Raw genomic sequence first — 19,505 nt, forward strand, 5'->3', positions numbered from 1 at the left:
TGGGTCAAAAGAGGAAAGTATTGATTGTGCAGGAGGACAGGGAGTGTAAGGTGAGGGAGATGTCTGTAGAGCGGAGATCTCGAGACGAATCGTCTCAATCTTATTTTTGAAGTGATAAGCAATCTCCTGGGCAGTGAGTAAGTTAGTGGGTGGGGGTAATGGAGGACGAAGTAGAGTGGTAAAGGTAGAAAAGAGTTGACGGGGACTGCGTGAGAGGGTGTTAATGAGAGTGATAAAGTAGGTCTGTTTGGCAGCGTGCAGGCAGGAATGGTATTTTTGGAGGGCAGATTTATATTGGCTGAAATCTTGCTGTGACTTAGTTTTACGCCACAAACGCTCAAGAGCACGGCTACGTTTTTTGAGGCTTCTGGTATTGTCTGTCTGCCAGGGTTGCAGCGGCCGGGGCTTGATTCTGTGCGTAGTAAGGGGGGCCAAGGTATCCAGGGTGGATGACAGCGAACTGTTGTAGACAGAAGTAGCCAAGTTGGGGCAGGACAAGGAGGAGATTTTGTCGTAGAGACAGTCTGTAGCAGAGAAAAGAAGAGAAGGGTTAAGATGGCGAAGGTTTCTACGGGTAATAGTTTGGTAGTTGGAAGGCAAGGAGGAGGCAGACAAGGAGAGATTGAAACTAATAAGGTGGTGATCAGATAGAGGAAAAGGAATATTGGAAAGGGTGTGCGGAGTGCATAGGTAGGAGAAGATGAGGTCAAGGCAGTTGCCAACAGAGTGAGTGGAAGCTCTTGTCCATTGTTTTAGATCAAAAGAGGAGGTTAGGCTCAGCAGCTTAGAAGTGGCAGGAGTGTTAAGATTAACAGGGATGTTAAAGTCACCAAGAATGAGTGTTGGAATTTCAGAAGAGAGAAAGTAGGGTAGCCAGGCAGAAAAGTCATCAAGGAAGTTTGACACCGGTCCAGGGGGCCGATAGACCACAGCAATTCTCAATGAAACCGGAGAAAATAGGCGAATACAGTGAGCTTCAAATGAAGAGAGGGACAGAGAGGGGGGTGGATGAAGAACCTGGAAAGTGCTTTGAGGGGATAGGAGAATTCCAACACCACCTCCTTTCCGTCCACTAGGCCTGGGAGAGTGAGTCCACAGGAGGCCACCATAGGAGAGAGACGCAGGAGAAGGAAGGTCAGATTCTTGAATCCAGGTCTCAGTAATTGCAAGTAGGTTCAGAGAGTCATGCCCCGTACACACGAGCGGACTTTTCAACATCCAAAGTCCGTCAGACCGAGTCCGTCAGACTATCCGATCGTGTGTGGGCTGCAACGGACTTTAGCTTCGCAAAAGTCTGACGGACTTTAGAAATGAAGCATGCTTCAAATTTTCCCGACGGAACTCCGCCGGACCCGGTCCCCTTCGAAAAATCCGCTCGTGTGTATGCTACTTCGACGGACTAAAACCGACGCTAGGGCAGCTATTGGCTACTGGCTATGAACTTCCTTATTCGAGTCGGGTCGTACGTCATCACGTTCGAATCCGTCGGAGTTTAGTGTGATCGTGTGTGGCCAAGTCCGTTCGGCCGAAAAGTCTGTCAGAACTCCGTCGGAACTCCGGCGGAACTCCTTTGGAAGTCTGTCGGACATAAGTCCTCTCGTGTGTACGGGGCATTAGTGATAAATAGGTCATGGACAGTGGTGAGTTTGTTACAAACAGAGCGGGCATTCCAAAGGGCACAGGAGAAGGGGAGGCTGGCTCTAGGCTGAAGAGGAATAGAAATGAGATTGTGTGGATTGCGGCTGCTAGCAGAGGATGGGCTGTGCTGGGTATGTTGGCCGAAGGTAAATGATTGTGGTCCAGGATTTGGGGAAATATCTCCAGAAGTTAGGAGAAGCAGAAGGGTGAGAGAGGTGATATGGGAGTGTGACTTATGTGGGGGGACACGTCCCAATGGCCTGCAGGCTTTATTGGTATAAGGATTTAGCGTTAGCAGGAGCTGATGAGTGCAGTAATAAGGTGAAGACAGGAGTGAGGGAGATATATATAAGTTGTGGGGTGGAGAAGGTGGGTGAAGGAGTGAGAATTTAAGCAGAGACGATGCAACTGTGAGAAGGAAGAATAGAGAGTGCATGATACAGAGTGGTGAGATTGGGAGGAAGCATGAATAAGAGAAGAAAAAGTTTGGAGAATCAGGTCACCTGTAGTCTGTTTAATGTTCTGCTGAAGTCTGCTGTGTATTTTCGCTTTGTGCATTCGCTGAAGTGCTGAGCAGAAGTGCAATACTTAATCCAATATGAAATACTTTATCCTAGATGTTAGTAGCCAATGCAACCCCATGCCTGTGCAAACCCCTTGCCTGGGCATCCCCTATGTTATGCCTGATTTTATACTGAATTTGGGTGGGGGTTTTGCCAATTAATTAGTCAGGATTGCATAGGAGGAACACATGGCTAACAGAATGAACTTCTCACACCAAGACTCACTACAAGACACAGCAAGAGAGCAGAAAAGGTCAGTGCCATAAAGATAAGAACATCTCCTAAATTTTAGGTATAGTGAGACAATAAGAAAGTTAAATAAACATCATTCTGATATGGACAGAGGTAAAGAATTTGACAGCAGCATAGATCACCAAAAGCACATTACACAGAACTAGCAGGATGTTCCTAGTTGCAATTAAAGGTGGAAGTTGTGAGCTGACACATACACAAAACTAGCAGGATGTTCCTAGTTGCAATTAAAGGTGGAAGTTGTGAGCTGACACATACACAGAACTAGCAGGATGTTCAGGTAATAAGTAAAAGCATAAGAAAGGAAAGTAAATCAGGCTGTCTTGAACCTAGGGGTCAACTCCTCGTGTCCAGAATCTGTAAACGGCCAGAGGGACAAATTTTGTTCATAGTGTGTTTGCGTGTCCTGTAAGACACTCAATATTTTTATTCAGCATGATCAAGGTGAGCTTGCGTTTCATCAATGCAAGATCTATGACATTTCCATGCCAAGCGATAGCGTTTTTAGCAGCTAAAAGCCTAAAGTAGATTAATGTCTGTGTGTGTCTTGGGGCGTTTTCAGGTGGCTTATTCAACAGGGTTATGCTCATGTCCTTTTTATTTTTTGTGCTATAAACCAAAAAGAGTGACTATTTTGAAAAAAAAGCATTCTTTTTTTTTTTTTTTTTTGCTATAAATATCCCCAAAAAATATATTGAACATTTATATTCCCGTCAGTTTAGGCTGATACGTATTCTTCTACATATTTTTGAAAAAAAATAAAATAAATCACAATAAGCGTATATTGATTGGTTTTGCCCAAAAGTTATAGTGTCTACAAAATGGGGGATAGTTTTATGGCATTTTTATTAATATTTTTTTTTTTTTTTGACTACAACATTATGGAAGACACGTCGGACAATTTTGACACATTTTTGGGACCATTGGCATTAATACATCGATCAGTGCAATTAAAAATGCATTGATTACTGTAAAAATGTCACTGTTTTTACACACGCAGATCCTGGTTCTCCATGTGCACCAGGTGATCGGGACTGCCGGGCACTCACATTGGCTCGGGTAGCAGGAGGGTGGGGCGCACGCGCCCCCTAGTGGCCACAGGTGAAGCGACGTTAAATAACGTTGTTTCGACCAGCCGTGCCATTCTGCCACAGGAAAACTGCGGCTGCTGGTTGGCATGTGGTTAATCCTTGTGCTGCTATCATTAGTAAATAGTAAAGTATATTATATTTACTTGTTTTACACTAACTTTCTTTTACATTTCTTGATCTCATGCTTCCCGGGCATCTTCAGGAGGGGGTGGGGGGAGAGGTTTTCTCAGCTAAGCACATCCCCCTGCCTGCATATGCAACCTTTTAGGAGTGACAAATAAAGAATATCTTTTAATCCCTTATGTGTGTGCTGCTCTGACACCCTCATGCCTGCATATCTGAGCTAAGGGCAAAAATATTCCAAAGGTAAATGCTACATGAATCATCTGCCCTTACTCAAGATGGCCATGGCTAGAAATGCTAGTGTGTTTTTCAAAGTGATTTCTCAGAAAAAAAAAAAGCATGGATGGATGAATGAGTTTGCTTTGAATACAGGGAATTTTTCTCCTTCACTGATATGAAGCAGGGGGAGCATGGGCAGCTAGATCACAGAAGGGGTCATACGACGCCCTCCTGGCAAAGTAAGGCCACACTGTAGCCATCTTTAGGCGCTAGCGTGGGCAGGAAATGGTTAAAAACAAATGAAATATTTTTGATTTGTGGTGCTCAGATGCAGTGTAGTTCTTCAACTGTCCTACAGTTTAACCACTTCCCGACCGCCGCACGACGATGTACGTCGACAGAATGGCACGGGCAGGCATATGGGCGTACATGTACGTCCCTGCCTTCCCGCGGGTCGGGGGCCCGATCGGGCCCCCGCCCGGTGCCTGCGGCGGTCGGTATTCGTTCGGGAGCGATCCGGGATGAGGGGGCGGCCATTCATTCATGGCCACCCCCTCGCGATCGCTGCCGACGAATAGAAATCCTTCATGACATCACTTCCTCTCCTGTAATGTAAACACAGGCAGAGGAAGTGAAGTAATCTCTCCTCGTGTCGGTCTTTTTCGTTCCGGCACGGAGGAGAGAGGATCGGTGAGTTGCACCCAACACTACACTTACAGTAGAACACGCCAGGCATACTTTTCACCCCCCGATCACCCCTGCCCCCCCCCCAGTCACAGTGACACCAATTGCATTTTTTTTTTTTTTTGCATTGGTGTCATTTGTGACTGTAATAACTGTTAGGGCAGTTAGGGTTAGCCCCCTTTAGCTCTAGGGTGCCCCCCTAACCCCCCCAATAAAGGTTTAACCCCGTGATCACCCCCCGTCGCCAGTGTCACTAATAAGCGATCGTTTTTCTGATCGCTGTATTAGTGTCACAGGTGACGCTAGTTAGGCAGGTAAGTATTTAGGTTCGCCGCAGCTTTTTATAGCGTCAGGGACCCCCATATACTACCGCATAGCCCCCTGATTGCCCCCCAGTTAACCCTTTCACCAGTGATCACCATATAACTGTTACAGGTGACGCTGGTTGGTTAGTTTTTTTTTTTTTGTTTCAGGGCACCCGCCATTTATTACCTAATAAAGGTTTAACCCCCTGATCACCCGGCGGGTGATATAAGTTTTAGGGTCAGATAAGGTCTGCGTCGCCCCAGCGTCAGGTTAGTGCCAGTACCGCTAATACCCACGCGCAAAGCATACACCTCCCTTAGTAATATAGTATCTGATCAGATCTATATTAGCGTTGCCAGCATTTTAGGTTTCCCAAAACGCATTGTTAGCGGGATCAGCCCAGATACCTGCTAGCACCTGCGTTTAGCCCCTCCGCCAAGCCCAGCCCACCCAAGTGCAGTATCGATCGATCACTGTCACTTACAAAACACAACACACATAACTGCAGCGTTCGCAGAGTCAGGCTTGATCCTTGCGATCGCTAACAGTTTTTTTGGTAGCGTTTTGAAACAGTCGCTGACAGGCTAGGTGCTTTTTTTACCTGTGAGTCTCACTAGTGTACCCCTAAATTTAGAGCCCAAAATGGCAAAGCGAAGGTACACTAGTGAAGAGGCCTACACGTTTCTGAGCATGACAGATAGTGAAGAGGACGTCACTCATCTGTCAGATTCAGGCTCAGAATACGATCCTGTAGAGGACAGCGGCTCCATGACGGATAGCTCTGACGACGGAGATGAGGCCTCTGTTAAGGACAGGTGTGCCCGATCCCGAATGTATTCTGTTGTTCAGGTGCATAAACCGCAGGTCACTCGTATGGAGCAGAGACGTACTAAAGCCGCTCATCCTTCTGGTGAACTGGCAAGCACCAGCGGCCTAGTACACCCTGGACCTGCATCCAGCACTGCAGTAACACGTGGTGACGTGGCGAGTCCCATAAGTGCAGTTCAAGCTGGCGAGGTGGCAAGCACAAGTAGTGTCCCGCTGCCACCAAGAAGAAGACAAAGACAGGCCCGTCGTACCCATAGTGCCCTTCCTGCAGAATTCGCCAATCCTATTTGGGTGCCCACCACTTCTGCAGAACCCGTACTTCCCCCCATTCACTGGCCAACCTGGCATTAACGTGGAAACAGTTGATTTTACGACACTTGACTTTTACTCACTGTTTTTCACCGAAGATCTCTATAGATCTATTGTGGACCAAACCAATTTGTACGCTGCTCAACACATCGCCACTATTCCCCAGTCCGCCCTTGCCAGACAATGGAAACCAGTTACGGTTTCCGAATTTAAAATCTTTCTGGGCCTCTCCCTCAACATGGGCATAACCAAAAAGAGTGAGTTGCGGTCATATTGGTCCACTGACCCAATTCACCATATGCGCGTGTTCTCTGCTTCCGTGTCCAGGGCACGATACGAGATGATTTTGCGGTTCATGCACTTCAGCGACAATGAACTCTGTCGTCCTCGTGGAGACCCTGAATACGATCGGCTCTACAAAATTCGGCCCCTCATAAACCACTTCAACCAACGTTTTGCAGACTTGTTTACTCCCGATCAAGTTGTCTGCGTTGATGAGTCCCTGATTAAGTTTTCTGGTCGCTTGTCATTCAAACAATACGTCCCCAACAAGCGTTCCAGATAGGGGGTCAAGATGTATAAGCTCTGTGACAGGGCCACAGGCTATACACGTAGTTTCATGGTTTATGAGGGTAAAGATAGTCACGTAGAGCCGGAGAACTGCCCTGACTACATAGGAAGCGCTGGCAAGATAGTGTGGGACATGGTGTCACCCTTTATTCGGAAAGGGGTACCACTTGTACGTGGACAATTATTACACAAGCGTGCCACTGTTTAGTCACTTGTTTGATCAGCAGATTGGAGCATGTGGCACCGTGCGACCTAATCGCCGGGGCTTTCCCCAGCGGCTTGTAGAGTCCCGTCTTAGGCTGGGGGAGAGAGCCTGCTTGCGCAGTAATAATTTGCTCGCTATGAAGTGGAGGGATAATAAGAATGTTTTCGTTCTTACCTCCCTTCATGCAGACACGACGGTCCAAATTCCTACGGCGACTGGTATTGTGGAGAAACCCCTCTGTGTCCACAAATGTAACCTTAACATGGGAGGGGTGGACCTCAATGACCAGTTGTTGGCGCATCTAGTTGCCCGTAAGGCCAGACGCTGGTACAAAAAAGTGTCTGTTTATTTATTCCAATTGGCTATACTGAATGCTTATGTACTACACAAAGCTTCAGGACGGACTGGATCCTTCCTCAAATTCCAGGAGGATATCGTCAGAGCCCTTCTGTATCCAGACGGTGCTCCACCTCACCTTCCCCTACCAGATGCAGTAAGCCGGCTGCATGAGAGGCATTATTCTTATGTCATCCCGAATACCCCTACCCAACGAGCCCCCCAAAGAAAATGTCGTGTCTGCAGAAAGCGCGGATATAGGCGTGACACCCGTTCTTATTGTCCACGCTGTCCTGACAATCCTGGTCTTTGTCAGGGTGAGTGTTTTGAACGCTACCATTCACTAGTTGAGTATTAGCGTAGGGTACAGCATTGCACAGGCTAGGCACACGTTCACAGGGTCTCCCAAGATGCCATCGCATTTTGAGAGACCCAAACCGCTGGAACCGTTACAACAGAAGTGTTAAAGTTACATAAAGTGTTTAAAAAAAAAAAAAAAAAGTAAAAAAAAAAAAAATAGTTGTCGTTTTATTGTTCTCTCTCTCTCTATTCTCTATCTATTGTTCTGCTCCTTTGTACTGTATTCTATTCTGCAATGTTTTATTGTTAACCATTTTTTGTTTTCAGGTACGCCATTCAGCTGTAGCGTGGATTTATTTATCTTGACAGCAACAGCGTTTGCTCCCACGATACGTAAAGCCACGACTCCAGCGCTGTCGGAGGTGATTTCACCACCACAGTTAAAAAAGAGCATATATGCCGAAGCATGGGGGCATAAGGGGTGGAGGAGCGATTTTGCTCCTAATGCCGCGTACATACAGTCAAAATTCCGACGAAGGGCTTGCCCGTGGAAAAGTTTGAATGTATGTACGCGGCATAACTTTTTTGCAGGAGGATGCCCCCATGCTTCGGCATATATATATTTTAGGCACAGATTGTGTTAAATGTGTTATTTTTTGCTATTTTTTTTGTATTTGCTTTGCAGGTATGGTAAGTCCTACTGTTATACTGTAATGTTACTTTGTTTTATTGTTAACCATCATTTGCTTAGCAGGTACGCCATTCTGCTGCAGAGCGGATTTATTTATCTTGACAGCAACAGCGTTTGCTCCCACGATACGTAAAGCCGTGACTCCAGCACTGTCGGAGGTGATTTCACCACCACAGTTAAAAAAGAGCATATATGCCGAAGCATGGGGGCATACGGGGTGGAGGAGCGATCTGCTCCTACCTTTTGCGGGAGGATGCCCCCATGCTTCGGCATATATAAATGGTGCATGTATGCCCACCATTAAAAGTGGGTGGATGAAGGGTGGTATCTAATGGTGGGCATACCCACCGATCAATCTTTTTTTTTCGTTCAGCCCACAGGCTGAAAAAAAAATTACAATATATGCCCAACCAGTTCCAGCAACATACTGGTATGTTGCGGGACTTTGAGTGCTTATACCAGAATGATGCCTGCAGGTTTAGGTATCATCTTGGTATCATTCTTTTCAGCCAGCGGTCGGCTTTTATGTAAAAGCAATCCTAGCGGCTAATTAGCCTCTAGACTACTTTTACAATGTCCCCCCCCCCCCCCCCCCGCACCATCTTCCATGGTTTTCTCAGGCTCTCCTGTCCCAACAGGGAACCTGAGAATGCAGCCGGTGGTTCCGCCAGCTGACCATAGAGCTGATCAGAGACCAGAATGGCTCCAATCATCTCTATGGCCTAAGACACCGGAAGCTACGAGCATTTCATGACTTAGATTTTGCGGGATGTAAACAGCGCCATTGGGAAATTGGGAAAGCATTTTATCACACCGATCTTGGTGTGGTCAGATGCTTTGAGGACAGAGGAGAGATCTAGGGTCTGATAGACCCTAATTTTTTTTAAAAGAGTACCTGTCACTACCTATTGCAATCATAGGGGATATTTACATTCCCTGAGATAACAATAAAAATCATAAAAAAAATATATAAATGAAAGGAACAGTTTAAAAATAAAATAAAAAAGCAAAATAAATAATAAAAAAAAAAAAACACCCCTGTCCCCCCCTGCTAAGGCGCAACGTGGAACGGAAGCGTTGGTCTGGTGTCATATGTAAACAGCAATTGCACCATGCATGTGAGGTATCACCACGAAGGTCAGATCGAGGGTACTAATTTTAGCAGTAGACCTCCTCCGTAAATCTAAAGTGGTCACCTGTAAAGGCATTTAAAGGCTTTTAAAAATGTACGTAGTTTGTCGCCGCTGCACGTTTCTGCGCAATTTTAAAGCATGTCATGTTTGGTATCCATGTACTCGGCCTAAGATCATATTTTTTATTTCATCAAACATTTGGGCAATATAGTGATTTTTAGTGCATTAAAATAAAAAAAAGTGTGTTTTTTCCCCAAAAAATGCGTTTGAAAAATCGCTGCGCAAATACCGTGTGAAAAAAAAAATGAAACACCCACCATTTTAATCGGTAGGACTTTTGCTTTAAAAAAAACACTTCATGTTTGGGGGTTCAAAGTAATTTTCTTGCAAAAAAAATATTTTTTCATGTAAACAAAAAGTGTCAGAAAGGGCTTTTTCTTCAAGTGGTTAGAAGAGTGGGTGATGTGTGACATAAGCTTCTAAATGTTGTGCATAAAATGCCAGGACAGTTCAAAACCTCCCCAAATGACCCCATTTTAGAGAGTAGACACCCCAAGCTATTTGCTGAGAGGCATGTCGAGTCCATGGAATATTTTATATTTTGACAAAAGTTGTGGAAAAAATACATTATTATTTTTTTTTTTTTGCACAAAGTTGTCATTAAATGATATATTGCTCAAACATGCCATGGTTATATGTAAAATTACACCCCAAAATACATTCTGTTGCTTCTCCTGAGTACGGGGATACCACAAGTGTGAGACCTTTTGGGAGCCTAACCGCGTACGGTACCCCAAAATCCAAGCACCACCTTCAGGATTTCTAAGGGTGTAAATTTTTGATTTCATTCCTCACTGCCTATCACAGTTTCGGAGGCCATGGAATGCCCAGATAGCACAAAATCCCCCCAAGTGACCCCATTTTGGAAAGGAGACACCCCAAGCTATTTGCCGAGAGGTATGGTTAGTATTTTGCAGACCTTCATTTTTGTCACAAAGTTTTGAAAATTGAAAAAAAGAAAAAAAATATACATTATTTTTTTTTTTCTTCATTTTCAAAAACAAATGAGAGCTGCAAAATACTCACCATGCCTCTCGGCAAATAGCTTGGGGTGTCTACTTTCCAAAATGGGGTCATTTTGGGGGGTTTTGTGCTATTTTGGCATTTTATGGCCTTCAAAACTGTGATAGGTAGTGAGGTGTGAAATCAAAAATTTACACCCTTAGAAATCCTGAAGGCGGTTCTTGGTTTTCGGGGCCCCGTACGCGACTAGGCTCCCAAAAAGTCCCACACATGTGGTATCCCCGTACTCAGGAGAAGCAGCAGAATTTATTTTGGGGTGTCATTTCACATATGCCCCTGGAATGTGTGAGCAATATATCATTTAGTGACAACTTTGTGAAAAATTTATAAAGTTTGTAATTTTCCCGCAACTTGTGGCAAAATATAAAATATTCCATGGACTCAACATGCCTCTCAGCAAATAGCTTGGGGTGTCTACTTTCTAAAATGAGGTCATTTGTGGGGGTTTTGTGCCATCTTGGCATTTTATGGCCTTCAAAACTGTGATAGGTAGTGAGGAGTAAAATGACATATGTATGCCCTTAGAAATCCTGAAGGCGGTGCTTGGCTTTCGGGGCCCCGTACGCGGCTAGGCTTCCAAAAAGTCGACCACATGTGGTATCCCCGTACTCAGGAGAAGCAGCAGAATGTATTTTGGGGTACAATTCCACATATAACCATGGCATGTGTGAGCAATATATCATTTAGTGACAACTTTGTGTAAAAAAAAAAAAAAAAAAATTTTTTTTGTCATTATTCAATCGCTTGCGGCAAAAAAAAAAAATATTCAATGGGCTCAACATGCCTCTTATCAATTTCCTTAGGGTGTCTACTTTCCAAAATGGGGTCATTTGGGGGGGGTTTTGTACTGCCCTGCCATTTTAGCACCTCAAGAAATGAGATAGGCAGTCATAAACTAAAAGCTGCGTAAATTCCAGAAAATGTACCTTAGTTTGTAGATGTGACAACTTTTGCGCAAACCAATAAATATACAGTTATTAACTTTTTTTTTTACCAAAGACATGTGGCTGAATACATTTTGGCCTAAATGTATGACTAAAATTGAGTTTATTGGATTTTTCTAATAACAAAAAGTAGAAAATATCATTTTTTTTCAAAATTTGTGGTCTTTTTACGTTTATATCGCAAAAAATAAAAATCGCAGAGTCAGTCAAATACCTTTAAAAGAAAGCTCTATTTGTGGGAAGAAAAGGACGCAAATTTCGTTTGGGTACAACATTGCATGACCGCGCAATTACCAGTTAAAGCAGCGCAGTGCCAAAATGTAAAAAGACCTCTGGTCATTTACCAGCAAAATGGTCCGGTCTGAAAGTGGTTAAGGAAACACTTCCCATGCTACTTAACCATCATAATTGGAAAATAAGCCAGCTTCCATTACAATCTGTTAGTGGCCTGCTCCCATAGACTTGCTAATTATTATTATTATTATTATTATTATTATACAGAATTTATGCAGTACAGTGCCAAAAGTTTGGGCAGTACTTTACAACTTGATGAAAAATATGTACAACGATAGTGTGCTACAATAAACCCTCTACATGCACACAAACAAAAGTGAAAATAAATATAATTAGTGATAATGATGCTCAGTGCAATACAATAAATCCTGTGCTTTGTGTAATGAAAAAACCTAGTAAATACTAGGCCATATAGGAGAATTAGAATATAGAATTTAATCCAAGCAGCTCCTCCTGCTGACTTTCATTCCGTTAGGGATAATCAGCTGTTTTCTCCTACTAATTCTCCTGTTTATCCTCATTTGGTTATGAGTATGCACATGTAACAAGACAAGTGCATCATTGCGCAGTGACAAAAAATGTAGAATTCACAGTCATGGCCTAAATTGTTGGCACCCCAGACATTTTTCCAGAAAATCAAGTATTTCTCATAGAAAAGTATTGCAGTAACACATGTTTTGCTATACACGTTTATTTGCTTTGTGTGTATTGGAACGAAACAAAACAAGGGAGGGAAAAAAAGCAAATTGGACATAATGTCACACAAAACTCCAAAAATAAGCTGGTCAAAATTCTTGGCACCCTTAACTTAATATTTGGGTGCACACCCTTTGGAAAAAATAACTGAAATCAGTCGCTTCCTATAACCATCAATAAGCTTCTTACACTTATCACCTGGAATTTTGGACCACTCTTCCTTTGCAAACTGCTCCAGGTCTCGCTTATTGGAAGGGCACCTTTTCCCAACAGCAATTTTAAGATCTCTCTACAGGTGTTCAGTGGGATTTAGGTCTGGACTCATTGCTGGCCACTTTAGAACTCTCCAGCACTTTGTTGCCATCCATTTCTGGGTGCTTTTTGACATATGTTTGGGGTCATTATCCTGCTGGAAGACCCAAGATCTCGGATGAAACCCAGCTTTCTGACACTGGGCTCTACAGTGCGACCCAAAATCCTTTGGTAATCCTCAGATTTCATGATGCCTTGCACACATTCAAGGCACCCAGTGCCTGAGGCAGCAAAACAGCCCCAAAACATCATTGAACCTCCTCCATATTTCACTGTAGGTACTGTGTTCTTTTCTTTGTAGGCCTCATTCTGTTTTTGGTAAACAGTAGAATGATTTGCTTTACCAAAAAGCTCTATCTTGGTCTCATCTGTCCACAAGACGTTTTCCCAGAAGGATTTTGGCTTAAGTACATTTTAGCAAACTGTAGTCTTGCTTTTTTATGTCTCTGCATCAGCAGTGGTGTCCTCCTGCGTCTCCTGCCATAGGGTTTCATTTCATTTAAATGTCGACGGATAGTTCGCGCTGACACTGATGCACCCTGATCCTGCAGGACAGCTTGAATTTCTTTGGAACTTGTTTGGGGCTGCTTATGCACCATCCAGACTATCCTACATTGCAGCCTTTCATAAATTTTTATCTTCCGTCCACGCCCAGAGAGATTAGCTACAGTGCCATGGGTTGCAAACTTCTTGATTATGTAGCGCACTGTGGACAAAGGCAAATCTAGATCTCTGGAGATGGACTTGTAACCTTGAGCTTGTTGATGTTCCACAATTTTGGTTCTCAAGTCCTCGGACAGTTCTCTTCTCTTTCTCTTGTCCATGCTTAGTGTGGCACACACGCACACAATGCAAAGACTAAGGCCCCTTTCACACTGACGTCCCGTTCAGGCCCGCCTGTCAGTTTTTCAGGCGGACCTGAACGGGTGCTCCATAGAGCTCTATGGAGCGTCGGATGTCAGCGGTGACATGTCCGCTGACATCCGACCCGCTCCGATCCGAAAGTGTAACGGAGGAAAAAGCTATTTTTCCATCCGTCATCGGATCGGGTGACGACGGGCACTGCGGTCCGTCGTCATCCAATCTCCCATAGGGGAGAGGGGCGCTGTGACAGGTCTGTCCCTGTGCAGTGTGCAGAGACGGACCTGTCATCTCCCTGCTCAGCGGGGATTGACAGAGTGATCCCCGCTGAGCAAACGGATATCCACGGGGCGGATCAGAACTGATCCGCCCCGTGTGAAAGGACCCTGAGTGAACTTCTCTCCTTTTTATCTGCTTTCAGGTGTGATTTTTATATTGCCCACACCTGCTACTTGCCCCAGGTGAGATTAAAGGAGCATCACATGCTTGAAACAATCTTATTTATCCACAAATTTGAAAGGGTGCCAAGAATTTTGACCACCCCATTTTTTGAATTTTGTGTGACATTATGTCCAATTTGCTTTTTTTCCCTCCCTTGTTTTGTTTTGTTCCAATACACACAAAGAATAAACATGTATAGCAAAACATGTGTTATTGCAATACTTTTCTGTGAGAAATACTTGATTTTCTGTAAAAATTTCTGGGGTGCCAACACTTTCAGCCATGACTGTATATGTCCTCGTATTTACTAGGTTTTTTCATTTTTCATTACACAAAGCACAGGATTTATTATATTGCACCATTATCATCATTATCACTAATTATATTTATTTTCATTTTGTTTGTGTGCTTAGTGATGATTTATTTATTTATTTATTTATATATATATATAATCTCACTATAGAATGGTTGCAGCTTAATCATTTGGTTATCCTTTGTATTATTTATTTAAATATTCATATCAGCGCTTCAGTACTATTCTTCACCGCTTTACAACTTGAGGGTAGACAGTACAGTTCAATACAGGAGGAATCAGATTTGCCATGCTTACAATCTAAAAGGAAGGGTCAAGTAATACAAAAGGTAATAACTGTGGAAAATTAGCTGATGGAGAAAATAAATGTACATTTGTTAGGTGGAGGCAGAATAGGCTTCTCTGAAGAGAAAAGTTTTCAGGGGTTACCTAAAAGTGGATAGAGTAGGAGATAGTCGGACAGATTGGGGTAGAGAATCCTATAGAATGAGAGTGGCTCTTGGAGAAGTCCTGGGGGTGAGCATGGGAGGAGGTAACAAGGGAACTAGAGAGAGAGCAGATGGCCAGATTCATCACTCAAACATTGGCAATGTTTGACTTATCAACACACACACACTACACACACACTACACACACACACAATCATTTTGTTTAACTACTTGACATCTGCGCTATGGCCGAATGACGGCCACAGCATGGATGTGAATTCCCGGGAGGCTGTCATATAGCTGCTTTCCCTGCGCGCTGTGATCACTGAGTCAATGAGACTCGGGTGATCAGAGTAAGGGCCGGTCCCTTAACGGGACATCGGTCCCAAAAAGGAAGAGGCAATTATGCCTCATACCATCGAACAGTGCCCACCAGTGCCACCTATCAGTGCCCATCACTGCCACCCATCAGTGCCGCCTCATCAGCATACATCAATGACATACAAAAATTACCAAAAATAAAATTGTCTTTTTACATTAAAAAAAAAAATCGCTCAGGTGATCAAATACCACCAAAAGAAAGCTCTATTTGGGGGGAAAAAGATAAAAATTTGGGTACAGTGTTGTATGACCGCGCAATTGTCATTCAAAGTGCAACAGCGCTGAAAGCTGAAAATTTGGTCTGGATAGGAGGGGGGTTTAAGTGCCCAGTAAGCAAGTGGTTAGTGAAGCAAGATGCTGATGAGGCCTGTGCTTGTAATTCACGCTGGAAAAACCATTCTAGCTCGTTTATTTCCGTTTTTCTCACATCGCTGCCAATCAAGCCCTTATAAAGGGGGAGCTTGGACCCCAGTAACACGTTGGCTACTTTTTGTACTCCTGACTTTTAATGAAATTACGTTGTATCCTCTTAACAGTGGTATGAAGCTTGAATTCTAATTATATTTATTATAATTATAAATAATAATTATTATGGGTTTCATATGGCTTCTGGGCAGGGTTGCAGTCTTTAGGCAGTGATTTTTATTGTTTTCCAACCTTTTTCAGTTAGGACAAATCTTCTGTGATATGTGTCAATGACAATTTTATGTTTTAATGGAGTGTTTAACCTGAATTTTACTAACTCATGCATTTATGCAGTACATAAATGGCAATGCATTGGAGGCAGATTCTTTAGAATTGTGTATGTTGAGTGAGGTTGAAAATTCTAAGATTAAAGAAGTAATGTTTCTGTTATAGCTTTTAAAATGTTTATTATTACTAGCGGAGTAGGATTAACTATATCAGGGTAATGTAAAGAAATGATTCAGAACATCTAATTCTCAAGTAGAGCTAACATATGTATGAGAAAAGTGTAAATATGCCTTATCTCTTACATAAGATATTTTTCTCTGTCCCATAATAGTTTACTTAGAGTAAGGATAAACCGTGTCTCATAGCCCTGTCTAATACATTTGCCATTGGTTGTGCAAAACATTGATTGCAGTACGTAAACAGATGTTGATTTTTGAAGATGAAGCCAAGTTTTGTAAATTGTCTTTCTACCCAGACCTTTTTTTGACCGTATTGTTAAATGGTGTGTGTGTGTGTGTATGTGTATGTATATGTATATGTGTATATATATATATATGTGTGTGTGTGTGTGTGTGTGTGTGTGTGTGTGTGTGTGTGTATATATATATATATATTATTCTCATTTTTTTAAATTGTTTCCTAAACAAACTAATTCTATATGTAGTTTGACACACAATTCTCTATTCACCCAGCACATTACCAGCTGTAACTTAGGTCCCCACATGCTCAGTCTATAAAGTTTTAAGGTTTGTAAATTCCGCCAAAAACTTTAGGGTTCATACCTACCAGTAGTTACTGGAAATGCATAAGCTAGAGCAGTATTTCACACATTCAATTTAAAGTGGTTCTAAAGCAGTGGTTCTCAGCTCCTGTCCTCAGGGCCCACTAACAGGCCAGGTTTGCAAGATAACTGAAATACGTCACAGGTGATATCATAGTCTGCATCTCTCCAAGGTAATACATAAAATCAGGCCTATTAGTGGGTCCTGAGGACAGGAGTTGAGAACCACTGTTCTAAAGGCAGAAGGTTTTTTTCCATCTTAATACATTTTATGCATTACGATAAAAAAAATTCATTGTGCAGCAGCCCCCCCAATACCTGAGCCCCATCTCAATTTAACGATGCTGTACAAGAGCCTCAGCTGTCCGGGGCTCTCCTTATGATTACCTGTGACACAGAAGCAGGCACCATTGGTTCCCACGGCAGTCAATGAGAGAGAGGAGGTGGGGCTGAGCCACAGCTCTGTCTAAATGGACACCCAACTCAATTCGAGTGCCTCCATAGAAAGCTGCTTGCTGTGGGGGCACTTGGCAGGAAGGAGGGGCCAGGAGCACCTGCGGGGTGACCCGAGAAGAGAAGGATCAGGGCTGCTATGTGCAAAACTACTGCACAGAGCAGGTAGGTATAACATGTTTTTTTATTTTTGAACAAACAAAAAAATACTAGTTTTTTTTTTTTTTTTTAAATACTTTGAGAGACTTGTTAAGTTTTATAACTATTTCTGACTATTTCTAATTTTGAATGTGTAGATTTTTTGTGCAAGGAATGCCCAAGAATTCATATAGCTGTGGAGCGTATCAGTGTGAAGGATATACCCAAGGAGCAAACATTTATGAGAAGGTGGCTACATGAGCGGTTTGAAATCAAAGACAGGTAGGTGTGTGGAGACTCAATGACCGCTTGATTCATGAATTGCTGATTAGGCAATTAGTATTTGCCATTGCTCATCTCCTTATATCAGAGTTGACCACTAATATATATCCTTATTTACACCCTGCTAGGTAAAAGCAAAAGAAACATTTTAAAATGGAAAATTGATATATTTGTTATATTTATTTACAGAAAATATTACATTTTGTTTTGCATCAGTTACATATGTTTTATTCGATTTGCTTATCATAAATTAAGACTCCTCTACCCTGACAATCCAGAAAAAAAAACCCCAAAGGTAATGCATATCTTTGCTGAAGACACCTGTTCTATGGGCACTCTCCAGTGATAGTCGCACATCCCATTAAAATGCTAGAGTTTTGGTTTTGTGATCTTTTTATTGAAGAAGAGGATCAGAGGTCAGACAAAGCTAACATGGTCACCGATGCCTTGTTTATGAAGTGTCTTGCTTGTTCAAAGGCTTAACTTGCTTGTCTTTCCTCTACAACCTGGTGATTTACATGGCATGCATATGCCTGAGTTAGGTCAGTTAATAAATTATAAAGCTGCTTTCACACTGGGGTGGGCGGGTGTTGACGGTAAAACGCAGCTAGTTTTAGTGTCGCTTTACCATCTTAGCGGTGCTATTTGGCTGCTAGCGGGGCGCTTTTAACCCCCGCTAGCGGCTGAATAAAGAGTTAAATGTGTCCGTGTAGCGCCACTGCCGAAGCACTTTGCAGGCTCTTTGGCAGCGGTGCTCGTTCATTTTAATGGGCAGGAGTGGTGTATACTGCCCCAAAGATTCTGCTTGTAGGACTTTTTTTTTTATTTTTATTTTATTTTTTTAACATCCTCCCAGCATATCGCCCCAGTGTGAAAGCCCTCTTGCTTTCACACTGGGTCTGCAGGGGAGGCATTTATTTTTCAGGCACTTTTACAGGTGCTATTTTTAGCCCAAAAGCACCTGAAAAATAAATGCCAGCGTGACAGGGGTCTAAAGCAAAAGATCTGTGATCAGCCCTGGAACATACATTTAACCACTTGCAGACCGGACCAATTTGCTGGTCAAAGACCAGACCCCTTTTTGCGATTCGGCACTGCGTCGCTTTAACTGACAATTGCGCGGTCGTGCGACGTGGCTCCCAAACAAAATTGAAGTCCTTTTTTTCCCACAAATAGAGCTTTCTTTTGGTGGTATTTGATCACCCCTGCGGTTTTTATTTTTTGCGCTATAACCAAAAATAGAGCAACAATTTTGAAAAAAACGCATTATTTTTTACTTTGTTATAATAAATATCCCCCAAAAATATATATAAAAAACATTTTTTTCCCTCAGTTTAGGCCGATACGTATTCTAATACATATTTTTGGTAAAAAAAATCGCAATAAGCGATTGATTGGTTTGCGCAAAAGTTATAGCGTTTACAAAATAGGGATAGTTTTATAGCATTTTTATTAATATTTTTTTTTTTTTTTTTTTTTTTACTAGTAATGGCGGCGATCAACGATTTTTATTGTGACTGCGACATTGTGGGGGACCCATCGGACATTTTTGACACATTTTTGGGACCATTGTCATTTATACAGTAATCACTGCTATATAAATGCAGTGATTCCTGTGTAAATGACACTGGCAGTGAAATGGTTAACCAGTGGGTGGCAGTGTAGGGGTTAAGTGTTCCTAGGGGTGTGTTACTAACTGTGGGGGGGTTGGGCTTTCATTTAGTGAACACTGATCTCTGCTCCAATCACATGGAGCAGAGATCAGCATCACTAGTTGCTAGGCAGAATGGAGAAATGTTGTTTACACAGCATTTCCTCCATTCGGCCGCTCTGTGAGACGATCGCGGGGATGCCAGCGGCGATCGAGTCCGCGGGTCCCGCGACCGGACTCACGGGGGTCCCGACCAGCGCGGGAGCGCGCCGCCGGCGGCGCGCTCCCTATGGCGGGCGGCATTGAATATTGGACGTACCTGTACGCCAATATGCCTGCCCGTGCCATTCTGTCGACGTACATCATCGTGCGCTGGTCGGGAAGTGGTTAAAGACCTCAACAACAGCAAACCCCCATTTCCTACCTAGTTATTTATTAGTCCAAAAATGAGGTCTAATATGCACCATCTTTTTTAAAATAATGTAGAGTTTGGTATATATTTGACA

General features: G+C 43.0%; 1 protein-coding gene across 1 annotated transcript in view; it reads left to right on the forward strand.

The window, feature by feature from the left end:
- AGPAT5 (1-acylglycerol-3-phosphate O-acyltransferase 5) overlaps nucleotides 1-19,505 on the forward strand; it is a 114,624-nt gene that overhangs the window by 85,036 nt on the left and 10,083 nt on the right. Inside the window, exon 7 of the mRNA XM_077487780.1 lies at nucleotides 17,225-17,348. Coding sequence (XP_077343906.1) covers nucleotides 17,225-17,348 — 124 coding nt within the window. The remainder of the gene's footprint in view (nucleotides 1-17,224; nucleotides 17,349-19,505) is intronic.

Source organism: Lithobates pipiens, unplaced genomic scaffold (genome assembly GCF_037356315.1).
Source record: "Lithobates pipiens isolate NorthernLeopardFrog02 unplaced genomic scaffold, aLitPip1_a1.2 Scaffold_18, whole genome shotgun sequence".
In the NCBI taxonomy this organism is placed as follows: Eukaryota; Metazoa; Chordata; class Amphibia; order Anura; family Ranidae; genus Lithobates; species Lithobates pipiens.